Here is a 22,488-nt window from a genome sequence, read left to right as displayed (position 1 = left end):
CACTGCTTTGGGGCTGTGATCCGAGGCCCACACCTGCCTTCACTTGTGCCCTCGCCAGTGTCCCTGTCAGAATGGCAAGCTCTTTGCTCCCTTAGTTCCTCAGTTAACAGTGACCTTAGGGAGCGTTTTTAGGGTCCCAAGGACTCCGAGTGCCATGAGAAGAGGCACCAGAGGCTGCCACCCCCACTTCTTTGGGGGAGTTTGTCCCACAACCTGCATTTCTCACGTTAGGAACGATGACAGGGAGGTGCCCACCCAGCAGGGCCCCCGGGGAGGGGCTGGGCTCACTCACAGGTGCTGCTTCTCCCTGGAGAAGGGGTAGGAGAGTCTCTTCATGGTCTGGGCTCTGTGCTCCGCCACCCGCGGCTGGATGGGGTCCGTGATCTTCTGGAGCACCGAGTTGATCTTTTTCAGGAGGCCCCGCGTCTCGTTGATGTGATACATCTGCAGCGAGACAGGGTGGGGCACCGTCATCTGCTGAGCCGGGAGCCCAGGGCTCTACTCCCACCCACCCTGAGGCGGCCCCTCCTGGGAACGCAGGCTGGGACCCGCCAGGGTGCCCCTCTCCACGTCTGGGTCCCAGATAAATCTGGGAAGCCCGCGGTTTCAGGCAAGACCGGCCGAAAGAGCAGTTACAATCCATTCCAGAAACTCCCCCGAACTTTAGTTTCAAAAGGGGTGAGTTTGAGACACCTGGATGACTTACTCCCCGCACCACCGCCCCTCGCTGTCCTCTCCGGGGAAACCCTGATGCCCAGCTGAGCTTCAGGAGCGTACCGCCCTCCGACGGGGTCTGAGCTGCACCGTTTTCGGAGATTAGAAAGCAAAATCCCAGCCAGCCAGGAAATGCAACTAAAATGAGTCTGATGAACTAGCTGAGACACAGCGGTGAGCGAGCGAGAAACCCCTGGGCAGGAAGTTCAACTGCATTCACTTCACAGCACGCCCACGGCTCCCTGCCTGGGCCACCTCCGGGGTGTGGGCTGGGTCTCGGCAGAGGCACGGAGCTCTCTGGCTTTTGCAGCAACGCAGACGGAGCCTCCTGCCAGCATCTGCCGGCGGAGTCTGCGGGGCCCTGTGGCCGGAGACCTGCCTCGGAGCAGACACGTCCCCACTAACCTTCTTGGTCGGCATCTTCAGTTTCAGAAACTCCGCCTCTCTGCACAGCACGTTCCAGGGCGCGTGGATCTTCACAAACCCGACGCCGTGGATCTTAGTCTGCAAGAGGAGAGGCGTTCTCAGTCCGTGCGGGCGGACACGGGCAGAAGCCATTCTCACCTCCAGGCCCTGTGACAGCCTGTCAGGAGCTGCCACACCAGCCCCTTTCGCCCGTCACTCCTCGTGTCCCTCGTGACAGGGCTTCGAGTCCCCTCCTTGCAGGTGGCGCAGGGAGCTCGGGAGGCCAGGTCTCAGGGAGCAGAGAGCCAGGAGGGCCTGGAGGGAGGGTCCAGGCTCCAACACCAGGGGGTGAGCCGCAGGCCCCCAGAGCAGCCGGCCATACCACAAAAGAGGCCCCTTCACAGCAGAGCCAGGCCCAGGGCCGTGCTCCCTCTGGACGCTCCAGGGGAGGGTCCTTCCCGCCTCCCCCAGCTTTTGGGGCGCCAGGTGTCCCTGGGCTTGTTGACCCCATCACCCCCGTCTTCGCCTCTGTCTTCACATGGCCTCCTCCCCTCTGTGTGTCTCTGCTTCAAATCTCCCTCCTTTCTCTTCGAAGGACACCTGTCATGGGACTTGGGGCCCACCCTAAATCCAGAGGATGCCGCCCAAAGAGCCTTAACTCCTTACATATCTGCAAAGACCCTGCTTCCAAATAAAGTCCCATTTGCAGGGTCCAGAGGACACAGCTACACTCGTCACAAAGCTACGGCCCGAGCCCCCCGGGGCTGTGCTCCCAGGGCTGTTGAGCTTGGCCATCAGGGAAGTTGCAGAGAAGCACCGGCCAGAAGCTGGCGCTGGGGCTGCTTCACAGACACAGCCAGGACCAGGGCGCTCAGGCCCAGGGACCCTCCCGATGGGCAAGGGCTCAGAGGAGTGCCAGCCAGAAGCCTGGAGCCCTGACTCAGTGGCCCAGGGCTGGGGACTCAGGTCAGGTGGGCACCGGGAGAGGCCATGGGACTTAGAGGCCTTGGGATCAGGTGGCCTGGGTGGGAGTCCTACCCTGCCCCTCTGGGGTCTCCAGCAAGTCAGGCAACCTCTCTGAGTCCCTGTATGCTTGTCTGCAAATCTGGGCAGCACGGGATTGCTTCACAGTCGGGGACCCACCCCCCCACCCATGGCTGGCAGGAGAGGTTAGAGAATGAGGGGCTGTTGCCTCTGCTCCGGACTCCCTCTCCCTGGCCGAGAGGCAGCTGAGACCATGCCCGCTATGTGGAATCCGTTGCCAAGAAGCTAAAGCAGCTTCCCAGACCTGGAAGCCCAGCAGGGCACTGAGAGGCTGGCCCTGGTGGCCCGTGGGCACCCCCGAGCCGGGAGAAACGACCGTGGATGCCCACGTGCGGCAGAGCCCGTCTCCTCCCGCTACAGATCAAGTTTATTTCTGTGCACTGCTCATCCGCACGCAGACCCAAAATACATCCTCCCGAGTCCATGGAGATTTCTCCCGAGGTGGTCAAGGAGCTGGTGCGCGGCCGCCTCCCTGGGAAAACACGCTTCTTTGTTTACGAGAGCAACGGGTCGCTCCCAGGGAAACATCTGGCGGACTTGGGAAAGGGGTCATGGGACCAGCTCGGCAAGAACACACACGGGATGTTTTAAAACACGGTGCCCAGCCTGCCCGCAGCCCACCGCGGTGGGAAGACACAGCGAGACGGCGGGACCCCTTTTCCAACAGCCAGAGGACCCAGAGCGGTGAGACCCGTCCCGACTCGGGCCCCTCGTGCTGGGGAGTCTGGAGGCCACAGATTGGCCAGGGCCAGAGCTGCGGTGCGGGGGCTCCATGAGGAGACAGAGTCAGGGCTCCGACTGGGCCCCCAACTAAATGAAGACACTGGCAAGAGACGCTCGTGTACACCCAGGTGTGAGCCCTGGGTCTTGGGTTCTGAAAGGGTTAGATGGATGATAAATCAGAAAGGATCTGCCAAGGACAGGAAACGACTAAAACCCGACACAGCCAACTTGGAAATGAACCCAAGAGAACTTCCAGAAATAGAGCGTCACAAAGAGAATCAAACACTCCACAGACACGTTTGAAAATACTCAGCCAGAGAAAGGAAGACACACATGCAGGGTGGAGCAGGTTGATGCTGGTAACCTGGCTCCCCAGAGAGAAAACACAACCCCTAGCTCTGATCTGTGGTTGTAGCTTCTGCCCATTTCCATGGTGTAAATACTCCCATTATGGCCTAGTGCAAACTACCGAAGGGTTAGCAACCGGCTGGCAGGTTCCCAATGAGCCAGAAAGAGCTGACTCTGCCACTCCAGGGCCCGGGACACAGGAGGACGTCGACAGCTGCAGCCAGAATGGCACAGATTTTATCACAACCCATCTGGGACCTGGGCAGGGCTGTGCAAACATCTTTGAGGGCTTTTAAAGACTCGGCTTTAAAAAGAATGTCCAGGATACACTTTAAGAGATAGGCTCACAAACCAAGACAGGCCAAAGGAACTCAGGTGGGAGTGTAAGAGCCTCAGCAGAAAGACTCAAAAGACATAAAACCTTTAGTGCCCAAGACACGAATGTATCCTATTGGGATTAAGAATGAGAAATGACTGCTTCAGGACAGGACCAGCCATCTGGGACCCAGGCCCCGTGGGGTCAGTTTCCTGGGTTCACCTCTCAGAGCCTCAGTTCCTTTCTTTCCATCTGTAAAGGGATCAATTCCCGGACCACCTACTCACGGCGGGGTTAGGGAGCTCAAACGGGTGGGTTAGGGTTTGCTTCCAAATGGACAAGTCCCCCCCCCAAAATGTTTGCTGCTCCTTTGTTCTTATGTATCGAGATGTTGGGATTAGACCTCAAGCTCCTCAATGCCACAGGGGAGGGGCCGCCCTCACCCCCGCCAGTGCTGAGGGCCCAGCTGGTCATCACCGTCAGGCAAGCCCCAGAACCACCTGGGACACCTGCCCATGCCCTCCAGGACTCAGCTGGAAACTGCAGGAAAACACGTCCCGCCCTGTGGCCATGACCATGGCAGACCAACCCGGCCCCCGGCCCTGTCACCTGGGGGTGTCTCCATCTGCAGGGAGACCCTTCCCCCAAGATTTGCCTCCTGGTTCCTGACAGGCAGAAAGAAAGGCAGGAGCTGAAGCCCCCTGTGACCATGAGCAGGGCACCTGTGCCCGAGGTGGGGGCGAGGAGTAACTCTCTCAGCCCACTCCCCGAGGAAGGAAGCACCATCACCTCCATTTCGCAGATTGGAAAACTGAGGTCCAGGAGGGGAAGCCCCTTGCCCGAGACCGATCAGCCAGGAAGTGGCAGAGGTGGTCTGAACCCGCGTCGGGGGCTCCGAGCCCTCATCTTCGCCAGCCCACGATGCATCCCGCGCCCGAAGCTTGGTCTGGAAGCTGCCTCCGTTCTCCCTCATTTGTTTCTCAAAAGGAACGTCCCCAGTAACGAGGATGGGACACAGATGTCGCTGAGGGACCACACGGGCTCCACGGGAGGAACCCGAGCCAGACAGCCGGGCGCACGGCTGAACCCTGCACGGCAGTGTGAAGGCGGACAGACTTCCCAGGGCTCTGATGTCCGAGGCCCTCACTGTGCTGCCAGAGCCGAGGTCAGGTTCAACCTCAGGGCAGCGTGGGCCTCGGCGCCCCCGGCACACACAGCGGATAGCAGTGTGTGGCCTTCTCGGCGATGACCCCGGACATAAATAATGTCCGGCAGGCTTTGAGGCTGGACTTGGAAGATGCTGATGGGTTTCAGTTGAGAGGAAGCACGCTGGCCACAAACTGCTCTCGCCCATTTAATGGGATCCTGGACGCTGACCCCTCTGCTGTCGGAGGGAGGGATAGAGGACGCTTTCCTTCAGAAGGAAGGCGGGGCCTCCTGTCTCCACTGTGCTTTTTCTTCCTGTCATTTCCTATCATGGGTGCTGGGGGCTCTGTCCGGGCTACCTGTGGGTGCCAACATGGGATCGGGGCGTGGACTCTGGGGCCCTTCTCTGAGGATGCCTCTGTGGGCACATGGAGAAGAAGGCCTGCATGCTCCCCATGCCTCAGAGTGTGGTCGGGGGCAGCGGCCTCCCCACGTCCTGGGAGCTGGTCAGAAACTCAGTCCCGTTCCCACCACCCCCGCCCCCCGCCCACACACCTGCATCAGAGCCGCATTCCGACAGGACCTCAGGGGGTTTCTGTGCATATCCTGGGCCCTGACACCATGGCTGGGTCCATCCCAGACCATCTACCTGCTCTGCCCCCACCCAGGACCGCACCTCCCTTGTCCACTGCTCGTACCCCTGTGTGAGCCACCCACACCGGGGGCCACTACTCCAGTGCAGTCTCAGCTGCTGTGCTGGTGGATGGTGTCTCCAAAAAGAGACGTCCGTGTCCTAACCCTCCGTATCGGTGACTGAATGGGATCCTGTTTGGAAAGAGGGTCTTTGCAGATGTAACCCAGTCAAGAGGAAGTCATACTGAATTCATGTGGGCCCTCAAGGCAGGACCAGTGACCTTATAAAAAGGTCACACAGAGGTCGTACAAAGACGGGGGCCAAGGGAGGCCTGGAGCCCCAGAAGCTGGAAGAGGGAGGAAGGAGCCTCCCCTGGAGCCTTGGGAGGGAGTGGGGCCCTGCCCACACCTCGACCGTAGACTCCTGGCCTCCTGAACTGGGAGAGAATAAATCTGCATTTTTTAAGCCCCCCAGTTTGTTATGGCCGCCCCAGGAGAATAACCATTGCCTGTCCCTAAGAACCGGCCCCCACTGTGCCCGAGCCAGGCGGGTCTTCTGTGTCATCAGGGATGTCTTTACCTCAACAGACCCCCAGACTCAAAGCACAGAACAGCATGCCTGCTGGCCCCTCCGGGAGCAAAGGCAGGTCACGTCTGTGCTGCTGGTGACCTCCACGGGACTGCCTGGACACGGCCAGGGGAGACTGGGCCAGCAGACAGGAGGCCTTGTTTAGCTGTCCCGTTTCTTGTCCCTCCCTCCCCTAGACTTTTGTGGACGAAAGGGGCCACATGCTAACCTGGCAAGCTCAGGGGAGGCCTGCATGGCGGTCTTGCAAACTCAGAGACTTAAAGTAACCACAAAGGATGGTCTGAAATTAAGCTTTCATTAAAAGCAGTGATGGTGGGTAGTTACGTCCTAGGCCGGTATCGTCACTGACAAGGTCAACCTTTACCTTGACTGAGCCTATCTGTCTTTTTGCATCTATCATAACATACCCTTGAAATGTCTGGGTAACTTGTAACTTCCCTTTTTCTGGACCCCCTGGGGCACAACCTAATTAATGTGCTTGTACCACAAATCCCTTCATTGTTATGTTAATTGTTCCTGCACCCACCTAAGTATGTGTCTATCACTTAACCTTTTATCCAATCCCAGGGGTTCCCCTCTTTTACTTTCTCCCCCCTCTCTAGTCTATCACCAATGGACTTTATGTAACCCACCTATGTCCCTTCCTTTGATTGCAATGTATAAATACAGATGTAACCTGTTCTCCGGAGCATTATCTCAATTCCTTGAGGTTCTGCTTCTCATCATATGTCGACAGTTTGACTCAAATAAACTCACAAAAAAAATTCTTCACAGGTTTGAATGTTTTTTTACGTTAACACTTGAAAGCTGAGCCTCTCAATATTAGCCCCCAGGCACATTTAGCCATGTCTGGGGACATTCTGTGTTGCGTGACTTGGGGGTGCTACTGGCCAGAGAGAGCCAGAGATGCTGCTAAATATGAGATGCCAGCAGTGCCGCCGAGGGTGAGAAACCTGCTCAATGCAATGGTCCCTTCTCTTTGGGTGTCACTGAGTATTTGAGGATCCAATGGATTCCATGGACTTTTCTCCCCAGAAAAGTGCACACAGGCACCAAATTTCGCTTCCAATTGAGTACAACTGCACACCTGGGGTCTTTCAGAGGCTATCGCATTTCCCACACTATGAAGCCTCTCAGGCCTTGTCCTCGGAGCGCACCAGGGGGACTGGTTCATGGACAAGGTGTCTCTCCCCCTGAAACACACAACAGCGGCTGTCTGCTAATCGCCCTGGCGGGAGCCCGCACACACCTCAATGCTGCCTGAGCCCAAGCGGCTTTGAACAGATTCTGGTCCCACCTGTCTCCGGAGAGCAGGTGAGAGCACCAGATAAAGGCTTTCCACAGCCGTCTTGGGCCTGACGGTCTCAGGTGAGAGCTGCAAATGACAGCGGCCCTGGTAAAGCACGGCTCACCGTGAGAGGCTCCACTGGAGACGGTCCACACTCAAGGTCAGCTGCTTTGAAAACTCGAACCGTCTAGTCTCCACCACCACAGCATTTTCATTTTAAAATGGCCCAATTGGTGGCTGAAAGGCCTCTTTTGGCCACAGAGCCAAATTATCAATGACATTTTTGGGCCCCTTATTGGGAAAACTAGATCTTTTATTGGTGACAGCAACCAACGTCTTTAGGTTTGCTTGTCACAAAGTTATTTTAAAAAGTATGGCTCTTTTCTCTCCTCCTTTGCGGGCACTGCTGTTCCCACTTCTCCAGGAACAGTAATATCTGATGAAATATTACTAGCGATCAGCATGAATTTATCACGTGCCAGACTTGGAGTTAAGCACTTTGCACTTTACTCACGACAGCCCAGTGATATAAACACCAGGTTTATCTCCACTTGACACATGGGGAAACTGAGGCCTAAGCAGTTGAACAAAGGACAGGTAGAGGGTCTGGGATTGGGCCAGGGTCAGTGTGAGTCACCAGACCTCGTGGGTCCTTTCAGGCGTGAGATTTCATAGTTGTGGTGAGGAAAGAATGGCAGCAACAGCAAACCCCTGGGGATATAGACCAGTGGTCGGCAAACTCATTAGTCAGCAGAGCCAAATATCAACAGTACAACGATTGAAATTTCTTTTGAGAGCCAAATTTTTTAAACTTAAACTATATAGGTAGGTACATTGTTATTAACTTAATTAGGGTACTCCTAAGGCTTAGGAAGAGCCACACTCAAGGGGCCAAAGAGCCGCATGTGGCTCGCGAGCCGCAGTTTGCCGACCACGGATATAGGCTAGCACACACCACACTGAGCCCAAGATCACGGCTCTGCCCGGCCGCTCCCGTGAGAGGAGCGTTTGTTCCTCCGGTTAGAAAGCGACATGTTGAAGTCAGCTCTGCATAGTAGCAGTATTGTCTCCACAAACTGCTGTAGGGCTGGCCGGGCGGCACAACGCAAAAAGTCATCAAAAATGACTGCTGTCTTTGAGTGGCCCCAGCTCAGGTCTAAGACAAAGTGAGTCACAAAACTTGGAAGGGCCAGCGCACACCTGTCTGCCACCGTGTCAGGACCAAATCCCTGATCATCCCTGATCGTCAAAGCACTCTGAGGCCGTCACACGCCCTTGCAACTCCAACATCCCTGCAGCGCAAGTCACCCACACCCGGCAGGCAGCCCGACCCCCGAAGGTGAACATGACCCAGAGGCATGCTCCATGCCAAACACACAGACCCACGACTGGTCAGGGTAGAAAGCGGTCAGTGGAAACAGACGTCACACCACGGGCTCCCCAACTGAATCCCAAAAGCATTCTTATCACTGGACCCAAAGCATTCGCTATTGATTATGGTTCTCATCGATGAAATAGCAAATCGACATTAACTTTTATCTTGAACACTCACAGGTGGCTGTTAGCTTCCTAAGTTAACCTGCTCATTCATGACTTGTTCTGTTCGTAATGTGCTGTGCAGGCTTTTGCTGATTCTCCATTAACCCTCGCAGTGACAGCTCTGCGGGCTAGGGGCCGGTCCCCAGTGTTCACGGAAGGCAGGCCCAGTGCACAGACAGGTTAAGGGGTCGACGGGGGAGCACCGGGAAACGAAGGGCTGCCAAGGGCCCTCTCTCCACCCTGCTTGCCTCTCGCCACCAGGGCAGCCCTGCTTGCCAGGTGAGTTCACTGTTTGCTCTCCACCAAGTCTTTCCCTTAGAAAGGTTCTCTCTCAGGCTTTGCCGGGGAGCGGGGCTCCAGAAAAGTGTTCGAGTTGCAGGATTTCAGAGCACCAGCCCTCAGGGCTCAGTCAGGCTGACCTCCCAACTTGGAGAAGCTGAGCCTCTGAGAAGGGCCAAGGCCAACCACCAGAAGACTCCCAGGAGAGCTCCATCCTCCGTCCCTTGACTGGGGCACATCTTCCAGGGAAGGAACTGACCAGAGCAGGAAAGGCCTCCACCCGAAAGGTCATCGCTAGAAGGTCAGTCCTACCCCAGAGCAGATGTGGCCTGGAGGGGGGTGGTTTGGGACTCCCCGAAGCCATTGGAAGGAATTTCTTTCTTTTTTTTTTGCTATTTCTACTTTTTTAAAAAATATATATATTTTATTGATTTTTTACAGAGAGGAAGGGAGAGGGATAGACAGTTAGAAACATCGATGAGAGAGAAACATCGATCAACTGCCTCCTGCACACTCCCTACTGGGGATGTACCCGCAACCAAGGTACATGCCCTTGACTGGAATCGAACCTGGGACCTTTCAGTCCGCAGGCCAATGCTCTATTCACTGAGCCAAACCGGTTAGGGCCCTATTTCTAATTTTAAAAAAAATTTTATTCTATTGTTTAAAGTATTACAGATAGTAGTACATGTCTTCATTTTTTTTTCCCCATTGACCTTCCCCTGGCCTCCCCTACCTCCACCCGCGCCCCCCGCCCCCCCCCCCCCCCAAAGCAATTTCTACTCAACCTTAACAAGGGTGGCATTCTCATCCACCTTCCCTAAGAACAGGTTTAAAGTTAAGAGGGCACGACCCCACCGCCTTCTGAAGAATGAACCGCACAGACCCGCCCACCGACCCCCGCCCTCTCCACCCTGTCCACCCAACATGCCAATAAGAAGAGGGACAGTTACCTCCTCGTCGCGCTCCAGCTCCAGACCCGCCTCCAGGAGGTTCCCCTCGTACTCCTCCCTGCGGAACCGCTTGTCATCCTCGTAGAAGTCCATGGGGGGCTCCTGCCGGCCCTCGCCCCCAGGGCTGCCCTTCCCGGGCAGGGGCTGGTCCTGCCGGACGCTGCGGGCGCCCAGCGCGGCGTCGTTCTGCAGGACCCTCCTGGCCAGCGTCCTGCTGCCCGAGCCCCGCTTGTGATGGTACACCAAGACGTAGTCCACCTTGCGTTTGCCATCGCGGAAGTACAGGCCGTACTTGCACTTGGCGTCAGGGTTCACGGACAGCGAGTTCAGCAGCTGCAGAGGAAGAGGAGGGAAACCCACTCACCGCTGGGTTGTCGGGGATGGGCCCTCAGCGGGAGCGCGTTTCAGACCGAACACATCATCCACTCGCTCCCTCAGGCATCAGCCATTCAACCATCACCGAATGCGGGCAGGGGCTAAGTCAACCGCGGGGGCCGCCTTCATGCCGCTGACATGAAGGAGACATTCTCTGCTAAGGAAGGACACATGAAGATGCCAAGCAGGCCACCGGCCCCCGCAAGGCCTCCTGGTTCCAGGAGCCCGAGCGGGCTGGCCCAGAGGGACCAGATGGTTTGCCAAAGGCGACCAGGGTCGACCCCAAGAAGTGCTCCTCACACAGGGTCGCAGGCAGAATAGAGGCCTGGGCTGGTGAGGGCTCCCGAGGTCACTGCCCAGCCTTGAATCCCGTGTGCACACCCAGGGTGCTCCATCCCTCCACGGTAACGGGGACTCGAGGTGCCGCTCTCTTTCAGCACCGAGTGAGGAAGGGGCCATGAGGGGCAGTGGCTGAGAACCAGGCCCTGCAGCCAGCCAGAACTGGCTCTAAATCTGGGCGTGGACCCTCTCCATCTGCCCGCTCTGGGCCTCAGTGTCCGTCTCTGTAAAATGGGAGGATAATGTAAGCTGTCCGCTGGCGGCCAGGAGGGTTATCCGAGTTACAGAACGCCTATGCTGGGCACACTCTCCATCTAATTCCCAGGACAGGCGCTGGGGGACGTCCTGTCACCCTGCCTTCGATCCTGGTGCCAACGGCAGAGGCTCACTCTCCTCAATATCTCAGGAATGTCAGAGAAGTGCAGAGTCACAGTGAGCTGGCGGCTAAATGTGGTGTCTTCTCCCGGCGGAGTGGGCAGAAAGGCCAGACCCGAAGGCTGCCCGGGGAAGCCACCGGCCGGCGCTCAGGGAATGAACTGCTGCCGGGCAGGGATGAGGTCAGACCACAGTGGACACCCTGCCTGCTGCCAGCATCCTGGGCGCCCCAGACTCTCAGCATTTGTACAAGGTGCTTAACCCTTTGTTCCAAATGGGGAACTGCCCTCTTCAGAGCTGAGCCAGGCGTGGCTGCCCATCCTCGTGTCCTGCCCACACCACCCTCCCCAGCTTCCTGTGCCCCTGCCCTCCACCCCCCGGGGCCTACAGGAGTCAGGACATCCTCATCCCCTTTCACGTGCTGTGCTCCCTACCTGCACACTCTCCCTCCTCCGTGCTTCGTAATTCTACCTAGCTTCCAGGGCATGGGACGAATCCCCTGTCCTCCACGATCTGGGGGTCCCTGACCACTCCAGTCTGTGCAGGTCCCATGTGCTGGGATTGCCGGGGAACCTTCCACTTAGGAGCCTTAACTCACAGGGGCTTCTAGGGTGGGTGGCAGGATCCCTGAGGCCAGGCCAGGAACTGCCCAATACACCTCCATTCATCACCTGCTACACACGGGGTGGGCTTGGCACCTTCTGTGGGCCCCATAAGTGCTCTGGTTGGCCGGAATAACCGCTACTACTGACCAAAGTGGACACACGAACCCTTAGAGCAGCGGTTCTCAACCTGTGGGTCGCGACCCCTTTGGCGGTCGAACGACCCTTTCACAGGGGTCGCCTAAGACCATCCTGCATATCAGATATTTACATTACGATTCCTAACAGTAGCAACATGACAGTTATGAAGTAGCAACGAAAATAATTTTATGGTTGGGTTACAACATGAGGAACTGTATTTAAAGGGCCAGAAGGTTGAGAACCACTACCTTAGAGAGTGGGAAAGAAATTCAGAGGTACCACCATCAAGCCAGAGAGCAGGGAAATAAACTTAGGGACAGCCCCCCACCTCCCCAGGTTCAACACTGGAGGACAACTCTGTCCACTGAGGCCTGATCGAGGACCCATAAGGCCTGACAGTCTGGGGAGCACAGAAACAGCCCCACACATCTCAAACCACCTAGGGAGTGGCAGCACAGAGGCCTGATCCAGTGGGTGTCCTCCTGTCTGAGGGCAAAGGCCAGCTCTGCCACTACTGCTGCCTCATCCCAGGCACACAGCCTCATCTCTTTGCCCTCTGGGTCCTTCTTTGTAAAATGAGGGCTGGGGGGATAACAAGACCTCTCTCTTCTGATGTGACTGCCCTCAAAGGGTCGTAGCAAGGAATAAATGTGTTAATATATATAAAACGTCTACAACAGGTCCTCCCAGAATCTGCAACGGAAGTTTGCTCTAATCGGGAAGTGAGACACAGCACAAAGAACTAGGAGAGGACAGGGAAAAACAATCTCATGGTCAAAGTGGACCACAAGTGGAAGATGGTGGCAATGCCACATCTAGATGTAAAAAAGTTATAAAAGAGAGCTGGATGCACTGCCAGGACATGCAGGAGGCAGCACCAAGCACTGGTGTGTGTCCCAGATCCTGCCCCCAGACCTGGCCCTGTCTGTCACTGAGTCATGTCCCTGGGCAGTTACTTTGTTTGCGTCTTGGCTTAACTTTATAAAATGGGACGATCCTACCTGAATAAGGGGTGAGGGGTGAGCAACCTTTACACAGAAAGTGTGGGCTCTTTTTCTACTGCACTCAACACAGGCTGGGAGGCCCCAGGATCTGAAGAGCAACTCTGAGCTGGGGAGGTGGCTACACTGTGATGACCACAGAAGCTGACATGGTGGCCATGTGACTCTAAGGGGCCCTTCCATGGAGCAGTGGAGTGCAGGACAGGACAAAAAGGCAGATTGAACTTGCAGAGGGCGGATGTGCGTATATTGTATGCATAACCTCCCATCTCAGGGGCTCCAGGACATTCCCTTATCCTTAAGGAAGAGGCGGGAGACTCCGCAGGGAAACGTGGTTGAATGGGTGGTTGTGGAATGAATGAATGCATGCATGCATGAACGAATGGCAGAGGCTTGGGTTTTGCACACCATTACTGGTGGGGGCCCCAGGAGGAAGGGTACAGAAGCTGAGACCCAGCTTATTCACGACACTCCTCAGCACTGAGCCTCAGTTTTCTATCGGTGAGATGGGGATAAAACATCTCGACATAGGTCGCAGGATTCTTGTCAGGGCAACGTGTGACTGAGGGGAGATTTGAAAGTATTTTGAAGATCAATCCCTGGAATATTTGGGGGGAAGTGCTCCTGGAAGGAGCTTCCCCAAGGAAGACAGAAGAAAGATGGAAGAGAAATGGCTCCCTGAGGGTCCATGGGAAGATGTCAGGGGACAAAGGCCCTGTCCCAACTACCACTAACAGCGAGAGGGCAGTCCACATCTGGGCCACACCTGCCTCTACAAACTCCCCCCCCCCAAACCCCGAGGAAAGGGCAGAAGAGGGGACTGCAGCCCATGTCCACACCTGGGATGCTCTTGGGGCCCCATGCGATGCGTTCATTTATTTGGCTTCGGACCTGGAGTTGGCGCTCCAGGAGCTGAATCACACATCCGTGTGAAATAGCCAACGTCTCAGTGACCAAAGTCTCAGTGACCAATTCCAGGGGAACCTCCCACATTCACTTTCTCTTTCTTTCTTTTTCTTAAAATGGGGAAAATGAAATCACTGACCTGCCAAATCTCTTTTGGTTTTCGATTTCAGATCCAAGGGGACCATCACTCAAACTTCATTTTATTCCAAAATTTAAAAAAGACCTGAATCACAGCACTCTACCTCAATTTCTGCTGATCAGGCAAACTCTGTAATCTACAAACAGATCGCCTCCAACTGCAGATAAGCAGGGAAGCGCAATGCTTGTCTCTCGGGCAGGCAGGTTCCAGCGTCAGGTGCCTCTGGAGTGTCTGGGCTTGTTGGGCGCGTAGATGGGGCCATTGACAGCCACCAGTGTGAAGGAAGAAAGTGAAAACACTCACCGAGGAACACAAAGAACAGTTCATGAATTAAACAGCACCCAACGTGGCCTCTAGCTTTTGAGTCATTCCTTACAGCTCTTTGTACAGACACAACCAAGTGACTTTTACCCTTGAATCGGGGGAATGAGAAGAAGGGAGGCACAAAGTCATGGGCGGGGGAATGGCAGTCGGCATGGGACCGGCTTATGCTGATGGCTGATCGAAATTACGTCCACACCGCACGTGTCGGGGGCACGTCTGGGAACCGGATAGCAGCCCACGCTCCCTGGCCTTTGCATGCACAGAGCCGATGTCACTGGGTGACTCAGATAACCACAGAGCGACAATGATTGGCTTCAGCTGTGCCAAGGATGCCCTAGGACCGTGGTCGGCAAACTGCGCTCGAGAGCCACATGCGGCTCTTTGGCCCCTTGAGTGTGGCTCTTCCTAAGCCTTAGGAGTACCCTAATTAAGTTAATAACAATGTACCTACCTATATAGTTTAAGTTTAAAAAATTTGGCTCTCAAAAGAAATTTCAATCGTTGTACTGTTGATATTTGGCTCTGTTGACTGAGTTTGCCGACCACTGCTCTAGGAAGTTCTCCCGCCACGCTGCCCCCAGCTCCCAGACAGGCCCCCGGCTCCCAGAGCTGCTGCCTCCAGCCCTTCTGTGGCCACCTCTCCTACAGCCAGTGCCCGATTCACAGCCCTCAGGCCCTCGATACCCGAGACCTGCAAAGTAAGAGTCAATGGTCTCACCTGGGCTTGTCTGCGGGTTTCCAGTCTGTGAAGACCTTGAGGGAAGGGCCAAGCTGCCTCTCTGCAGACTTTGAAACCCTCACTAGGATTTCAGGAAGACAGTTTCTGGATCCAGATGAGCGGGGGGGGGGGGGGGGGGGGGGGGGGGGGGGGGGGGGGGGGGGTGGCCTCCCTGAAGACTCCGGAGCCAGGGGCCACTGGAGGGTAAGGGCTCCATTTCTTATTTCACATGGACTCGGGTCTACCTCTGGACTGTCCATTTCCCTCCATGTCCTCAAATGCCACCATTACCTCATGGCTCCTAACTGGTGTCCTGCATTCCCACCTCTGGGTCTTCCCATGCTCTAGTTCTCTGTCTAACACCCCCCTTTTCACCCCCCGCGCCCCCCCCCCCCCCCCCCACACACACACCGTACAGGTATAAGGAGCTCTTCTCCAGAAATCCCATTCCTCAGGCCACCTGTGTTTCTGTCCTGGCCCTTCCTAGCTCTCTCCTCCGAGCTGCTGGGCGACTGGGAACAGCTCATCAGATCCCTCTTGGCCTTGGTTTCCCCATCTGTAGCAACAGCACCTACCCTATATGGCTGTTGTGAGAGTTAAATGAGCTGCTAGGCAGCGACTGGCCCAGTGCTAAGGACGTGTCCCCTGCCACCGTCCTGGGTCACGTTCCATCATTGCCCCCTAAGTCCCAGATACGCGAGGCTTCCCTGCGGGGGGTGCCCAGGACCCAGCACGGCCTGGCACACAGCCGGCACACAGCGCTTGTTGAAATGATGACCCTGAAGCTCTCCAAGCCAATGGTATTACCACAGGCAGACCCCCTCTCCATCAACACTGTGCCCAGTGCTGCCTGCCTGCACCTCCGAGCAAGCCCAGCTGCAGAGGAGCCTTGAAATGACTGCCAGGAGCTCAACTGTGGCCCCGGGGGCTGCAAGGCCTTCTGGTCGCTGCCCCACAGGAGCCCCACATGGCAGGCACCTCCCTAGATGCCAGTCCCCAGACCTGAGGCTAGAGGCAGGCCAGGGCGATCCTCAGCGCACAAAGCCACCGGTCTGGGGCGTTGGCATCCCCTGGGGAGGGGCCGAGGCCCCGGCGGAAGGGGTGTCTGCTCTGTGAAGAGTGAGCAGCCCCAGGGCTCCCCCAGCTGAGCCTGCCCTCCTTAGGCAAACTTTGTTCTAACCTTAAGCCAAAGCCCTCATGGGCAAAATCTGTCCTCCAGGGATCCCTGTGACTGACGGGTCTGGACTGGAGAGGGTGGTGGGGGCAGGGGGATCCCATAGAGGTCCCCAACCACGTGGCCGGCTCAGCGTGGGCCCATGCCTCGGGGCTACCACAGGATCGGGCACGGGTGCGGGGTGGGAACAGGGTGGAAAGAAGTTCCAAAGACTAGAGCCCGCCCGCTGCCCCGGGCGTGGGGAGTTCCCGTTCCGGCCGCGCGCCCTGGGAACTCCGCGCACCCGGGGCAGGTGAGGGAGACGCTGGCGGGTCGGACGCCAAAGGGGCGCAGCTGCCGCCAGAGGGGCGGTGCTGCGGGGCCTGGAGGCTGCCACCCTCCTCCAGCGAGGTGGCTCCCCTACCCCCACCCTGGCGGCCCCAACCAACACCAATAGGAAGGGAAAGTCCCACCCAGGGCCCCAGTTTGGGCTCCGGGCCCGGGGCCCCGCGGCAAAAGCGACTCCGCACCCACCCGGGGCCACAGAGACGCCGAGCCGGGCCCGAGGGAGGGGCGCCGCGTTGCGCGGGGGGCGGGGGGGGGGGGAGGCGCCGCGCTCTGGACCCGCAGATCCCAGACTGTGTGCGCGCCGGCAGCCGCGCCCCACGTGCACGGGTGGGCGTCCCGCACGTACCCCGAGCACCCCGAGCCCCGCGAGGCCCGGCGCCCCGTGCTGCCCTCCCCTGGCGCGGCGCAGGTGCGCGGCCCTCCCGCCGGTCGCGGCGCCCGCACTCACCGTGCCCTCGGACGGCTGGTAGCCGAGGTCCTCGATGGCGCAGATGTTGATGATGTGGACGCTGCGGTCCTCGGCCGGGAGCGTCGAGTACTTCTCATTGACCCTCATCGCGGCTGCCAGGGCGCCGGCACCGCCGGGCGGCGCGCCCTCCCCGTCCACGGCCCCGGCGGCCTCTGAAAGCGGACACGGCAGCGTTCGCGGCGGGCGCGCTCGCTCGAAGGGGGCCGGGCCTCCCGCTCCGCCCGCCACCCCGGGCGCCAGCAGCTCCGCGCCCCGAGCGCCCACCCTGCCGCGCCCGCCCCACCCTGGCCGCCTTTTCCTTAAAGAAAGATATAAGCGCTCCGCGCCCGCTCGGGGCAGGGGCGGCGGCCGCTGGTCACATTTTCCGTAGAAACTTAAACACAGGAAGAAAGTATTGCGTTCCTGCGGCCCCTCCAAGTTTTATTTTTATCCGGAGAAAGTGCCCCTAGGATTTTTTTTTTTGAGGGTGGCCGAGGTTTCATTCTGGGGAGGAGACTCCCAGCGCCCCCACCTTAAAGAAAAGTCTCCAAGAGTCGCAATTCGGTGTCGGGTGGCCTCGCAGGGGAGCGACGCTTCGGAGAGTGAAGTCAGGAATGCGCTCTCTGCCGCTTCTCCCTCCACCCGCAGGCGGACTCCTGCTGTCACTCCGTCTCACCTCCTCCGGGGAGCCTCCCCTGCTTTTTACAGGCCCGCCCTCCCCAGGCCCTGGCTCCACGGGTCTCTCCCCCAGGGCAAACATCTCTCTGGAATCCCCAAGTGATACCTGCATCCCCCGTTTATGGAATGCTTAGTATTCTGTGATCGGACGCGAGCCAAGGCCCTCCTACAGCCCATCTCCTGTACAGCCTGGTCCTCATTTTGCAGAAGTGGGTGAGGGCTTGAAGGCAAAGGAAGGGAGGGGTGAGGGTGGGTTCATGCCCAGTAGTCTACACTCCTTGCCTGACTCTCTACTGCCTCCCTGAGGGGGGGTGGTAGGAGGGGGGGGCGGCAGTGACTTTGATTGTTCTCCTCCCAGGACCCGCAGGTGCCTCACACACAGTAGGTGCTCCTCAGGACAGCTTTAATCCTCTCTCCTTGCAGGTCTCCAGGGGTGGCCACACTGGCAACCCTGCCCAGGGAGAATTGTCTCCCTTCCTCTGCCTCTCTGCATCCTGTCAGATCTCCAACGTATGCGCCAATGCCACCTCCTCTAGGAACCCTGCCTGTGCCTGCCTGTACCTCAACTACAGCACTTCCTTTCTTTACTCCACCTCACTTTACAAGGGTTCATACAGTTGACACTCAACTGCTTGATGAATGGCCACGGAGGAACATCCAGGGCCTACAGGAGTGGTTATAAAGCTGCCCTCCAAGGTCATTATGTCAATAGCATGCCACGGTTCCAAGGGTGGGGCGGTGGGGGGGCATGGATTCTGGAATCGGACAGGATGGGGTGGGGGAAATGGGGTGAGTCTGGTTCCAGGGTTGGCACTTTCCAGCTCGATGACCTTGGTTGAGCCTCCTTCGTTCGCCTCCAGGGTGTGCAAAGCTTCAGCTCCGTGCCAGGCACTGGGGGAGGCTGGGTGTTGGTCGGCATTGTCACCACCTCCCCTTCTCCCTCTCCCCCTCATTTAGGCTCAAGTTTGTGATCTTCTTGAACTTGGAGAGGTGCAGGGAGGGAGGTTACTTTGCCCTTGGGCTGGCCTTGCCAACGGGTGCTGAGTGGCCCTAAAGGACCCTTTGTCTGCACCTTGGACAGGGATAACAGGTTTGGAGAAGTGCACTGGGCTGGCCAAGTCCCCGCCGGAAACAGCCCTCCACGGTTTCTGCCTCGCCAGGGAGACCTCACTCCTAAAAGTTCACGTTTTTAAAAGCCGGGAAGAATAACACACACACACACACACACACACACACACATGCATGCGCACTTATGTAACTTAGTTCTCTTATCCTTGTTGGTAAACAACCAAGATTGTGTAACCCTAATGTCATCTTTCTAAATTTATTTTCAAGTACAAAGGGTCCTGCAGAAGTCTACGAGGTGTAATTTGTGAAAAAGAGTCAATCTGTGATTCCTCAATTCTGGGGGCATTCCCAGAGTTTGGGAAATGACACTTGACTTCTGACCCCGAGAGGATGCTGAGCCCTCTTGGGGGCTGCAGAGTGGGGGACCATCTCTTAGGCACGGCAGCTCCCTACTTCCTCCGGGCACAGTGCCCCCTAGGGCCCTCTTGTGTCTGTGATCTATGCCTTAGCCAGATGTTCCAGAGGTCTGCTTGCCTGCGAAGCGTCCTTTCTTGGCCACATCCCTGTAGATTCCTTGCTCTGCCCTCCTCCCCAGTCTTCCCAGGTGGACAGTGTGAAAATGCTCCAACATGCTGAGGGGAGAGGCAGGGCCTCTGTGCAGAGCTGGTGAGTGGACGGCCAGCAAGGATGTCAGTGGCCCGGGGGTTCTTGGATCACAGGATGTCAAGGACCAACAAAAAGTAAAAATCGGGAGTGGCAACGGGATTCTTCTATGTTGAGACTTCTTGTGAGGTAGAGAACTTTAAAGGGCACTTCCCCTGGTGGTGAGTCCGGCTGTCTCACGTGGGCCACCTCCATGGGATTCTGCCTCTACTCCGAGTTGCTTACAAACAGGCCCTCTAGATCAGTGATGGTGAACCTTTTGAGCTCGGCGTGTCAGCATTTTGAAAAACCCTAACTTAACTCTGGTGCCGTGTCACATAGAGAAATTTTTTGATATTTGCAACCATAGTAAAACAAAGACTTATATTTTTGATATTTATTTTATATATTTAAATGCCATTTAAGAAAAATCAACCAAAAAAATGAGTTCGCGTGTCACCTCTGACACGCGTGTCATAGGTTCGCCATCACTGCTCTAGATAAACTGTTGCATTTTCCGCTTTTTGATTCAGTGGTTCTCAGGATTAAAAACCCAGGGGGATAGATTTCACCAGCAGGGTTAATTCCCGGCTCAGGAATCAGTAAAAAGCAGTCTCATTAGCCCAAATGGTACATTTGATGACGGGAAGTTCAAGGCTTCACAGCGTAGCCTGGTCTGTCACCCTGTTGCCCTTTTGTGTCATTGTGATGTTACCCACCATCAGGCGCTTATGTCTTTGCTGACATTAAAAAAAAAAATACTTTTATTGGTTTCAGAGAGAAGAAGGGAGAGGGAGAGAGCTAGAAACATCAATGAGAATCATTGATTGGCTGCCTCCTGCACGCCCCCTTCTAGAGATCGAGCCCTCAACCCGAGATCTGCCCTTGACCAGAATTGAACCGGAGACCCTTCAGTCTGCAGGCTGACACTGCCCACTGAGCCAAACCAGCCAGGGCATTTTGCTGACATTTTAATACCAGGAGTCCAGGCACAAAGTGACAAGGGACACAGGAGAAGGCAGAGTGGGATCAGGGTAGGTAGAGGCTCGGAAGGGCACCCTTCCAACAGTGTTTTATTTTCAACATCAGTTTCACCTCCTTGGTTGCCCACGAGAAAGGATGCCTTGCTCTCTGCCTAGCAACGGTGCGTCCAAGTCTGAGCATTCACTCTGCAACTTAGTGAAAAGGTGACTCTGCCAAGCTCTGCAAAGCAGGGCAGATCGGGCCCTCTGACTCGCCGGGCAGTGGTGGTCAGGGGTTCTTGCACGGGGTCTCTTGCATGGTGATCGTGGGGGCTTCTCCACCTCGGCACTGTGGGCATGTGGGCAACACCTCCCTCTCCCCGTGTGACAACCCAAAATGTCTCCGGACACTGTTCCTAGTCCCCTGGGGGCCACGGCCCCCATCTGCAGTTTCAGGGAAGATTTGGGGGGGGGGGGGCTGATCTTATCACCTCACATTTCTCAGATGAGAACATGGAGGCCTGGAGAGGTGGTTTACGTGACGGCCCAAAGGCAGGGCGCATTCCATGAATTCAGCACTCGCTCTCACAGAGGGAATGAGAGAGCTCTGAGGTGGCGGGTGTGGTTTCTTCCCACAAAATACACAGCCACCCCTGGGGCTGCCCGCATCTGGCTGGTGAGGGGCTGGTGCTGGGCAGCTGAGGCTGCTCTCCTGGGTCCTAGCCACCCCTGCCCAGGGCAGCTGCCCACTGCAGGTCTCCATAGTACTCAGAGGTGCTAAACAAATGCCGTTGACTCACAGACGGCGGGTGGGGAAAGAGCATGGAAGAAGTGAGCAGCTCATGACTCAGGGCTATTGTGAGCGCCAACGGCCACCAGGCCACCCATCCCCTCCCTGGCTGGCTCTGTGCCCCTGTAGAGTCTCCGGTGGGGGTCGCCAAACAGGTAGATGACCTAAGACCCTAAAAAGGATTTGGGGTGTAATTATCCCGGGGAAGACGAGCCTGGGGAATTTATAACTGAGAGATGGTGGGCGGGAGACGGGACCACGGTCATTTCCTTCCCTCCATGAGGTCAGAATCCTCAGCAGAGGCCTGGGCGCTGCAGCTGGCCGGGCAGACTCCGAGGGCATGGAAACCGCCGGCCCCACATTCTGGAGTGCAGCCAAAGCGTGAAGCTCCGTCTGGGGGATTCCACCCCCCCACCCCCTGCCCAGAATCCATGGCTGTTGTTTCCATCTCAGGGTTCTCAGAGGCCTGCCTTCAGAGAATATTCCTAAGAACTCTAAAAACATGCCCGGCCAGCTCAGACCCACTGCCTCCTCCCGGAAGCCTTTCTGGTCCAGCTCAAATTACTCATGTCAGTTCCGCTGGCCCTGCTCCCGGCTCCGTCCGGACACTCGGGCTCATGTCTGCCCCATCACTTCAAGACTGCTGCGCTATTCTGCACTCTTCACCCCTCGCCCTGCCACACCACAGGTGCCCTGTGTGTGCTCCCTGATTGAACAGGCAGTGGTACTGTGCCCACTGCGGTCAGGCCAGCATCGTGCTTAGCTCTCTGCAACTCCTACCTCGTTCTTAGGTTCTTAGGGTGATTACCACTGTCTGCAGATGTCCCACCCTGCCACCCCACGGGGGAGGGGGGGCCTTTCCTTGGTGATGTGGGGAGAAGTCCAGGCTGAGTCTCCAACAGCTCCCTCTGCCCCAGAGAGGCGGGAGTTGCGGCACGGATCCCCATGGGGATGGCCGCTTCTCCTAAGAAACCCCGCTCATCCTGGGGACAGGGGACAGCCCCCCTGCGGCAGGACAAGGCCCAGCCAGCACTGGACCCCCTGCCCGGCTGGTCGTGGAAACTCCGTGGCATGGCCTGCACGGCCTGCTGACTCCACGCTTTCAAAGGAAAGTCTTGTTTGCTGGTTGAGTTCTTCCCGGGGTGTGAAAGAATGAAAAACGTCAGCTGCGCTGCTGAGTCACAGCGCTGCCTTTCCGCAAGGCCCCGAGGACAAGGGACTAGTGCGCTACACACGGAGGCATCTCCTCCCTCTGAGCTTAGCCCTGCTGGCAGAGGCGGGCCCTTTTCCGAGGAGTGCTGTCCCCCAGGTCCACGGAGCCTCTGACAGATACAGGCCACGTCCTCCTGGCGGAAGGCCGCTCGAGGCCTCGGGCTCCGAACCAGGAGGAACTGGGGACCCTGTCCTACTGAGAGTGTGTGACCGGGCCTGACGGCGCTTGCACTCTCCATGTATGTGCATGCGTGTGTGCATGCACGTGTGTGTGTGTGTGTGCGTGTGTG

The 22,488-nt window shown here is 57.1% G+C and overlaps 1 protein-coding gene across 4 annotated transcripts in view; it reads right to left on the bottom strand.

Annotated features, from left to right (window-relative positions):
* The window catches only part of ANO1 (anoctamin 1), a 73,516-nt gene extending 55,987 nt beyond the window's left edge, over positions 1–17,529 (bottom strand). For 3 of the 4 annotated variants that reach the window (XM_070427712.1, XM_070427711.1, XM_070427714.1), the window contains exons 1-4: positions 16,847–17,019; positions 9,978–10,310; positions 1,120–1,218; positions 293–444 (exon numbers count right to left, since the gene is read on the bottom strand). In XM_070427712.1, coding sequence (XP_070283813.1) covers positions 293–444; positions 1,120–1,218; positions 9,978–10,310; positions 16,847–16,954 — 692 coding nt within the window. In that variant the 5' untranslated portion in view covers positions 16,955–17,019. Of the gene's footprint in view, positions 1–292; positions 445–1,119; positions 1,219–9,977; positions 10,311–16,846; positions 17,020–17,378 lie in introns of those variants that run through there. The other variant, XM_070427713.1, reaches the window with a different exon arrangement.
* Positions 17,530–22,488: the final 4,959 nt, after the last annotated feature.

The sequence above is a fragment of the Myotis yumanensis genome, unplaced genomic scaffold (genome assembly GCF_028538775.1).
Source record: "Myotis yumanensis isolate MYYU_CA2020_CCGP unplaced genomic scaffold, mMyoYum1.0.hap1 SCAF_10, whole genome shotgun sequence".
Classification (NCBI taxonomy): Eukaryota; Metazoa; Chordata; class Mammalia; order Chiroptera; family Vespertilionidae; genus Myotis; species Myotis yumanensis.
This window is presented reverse-complemented; position numbering and strand designations above follow the sequence as displayed.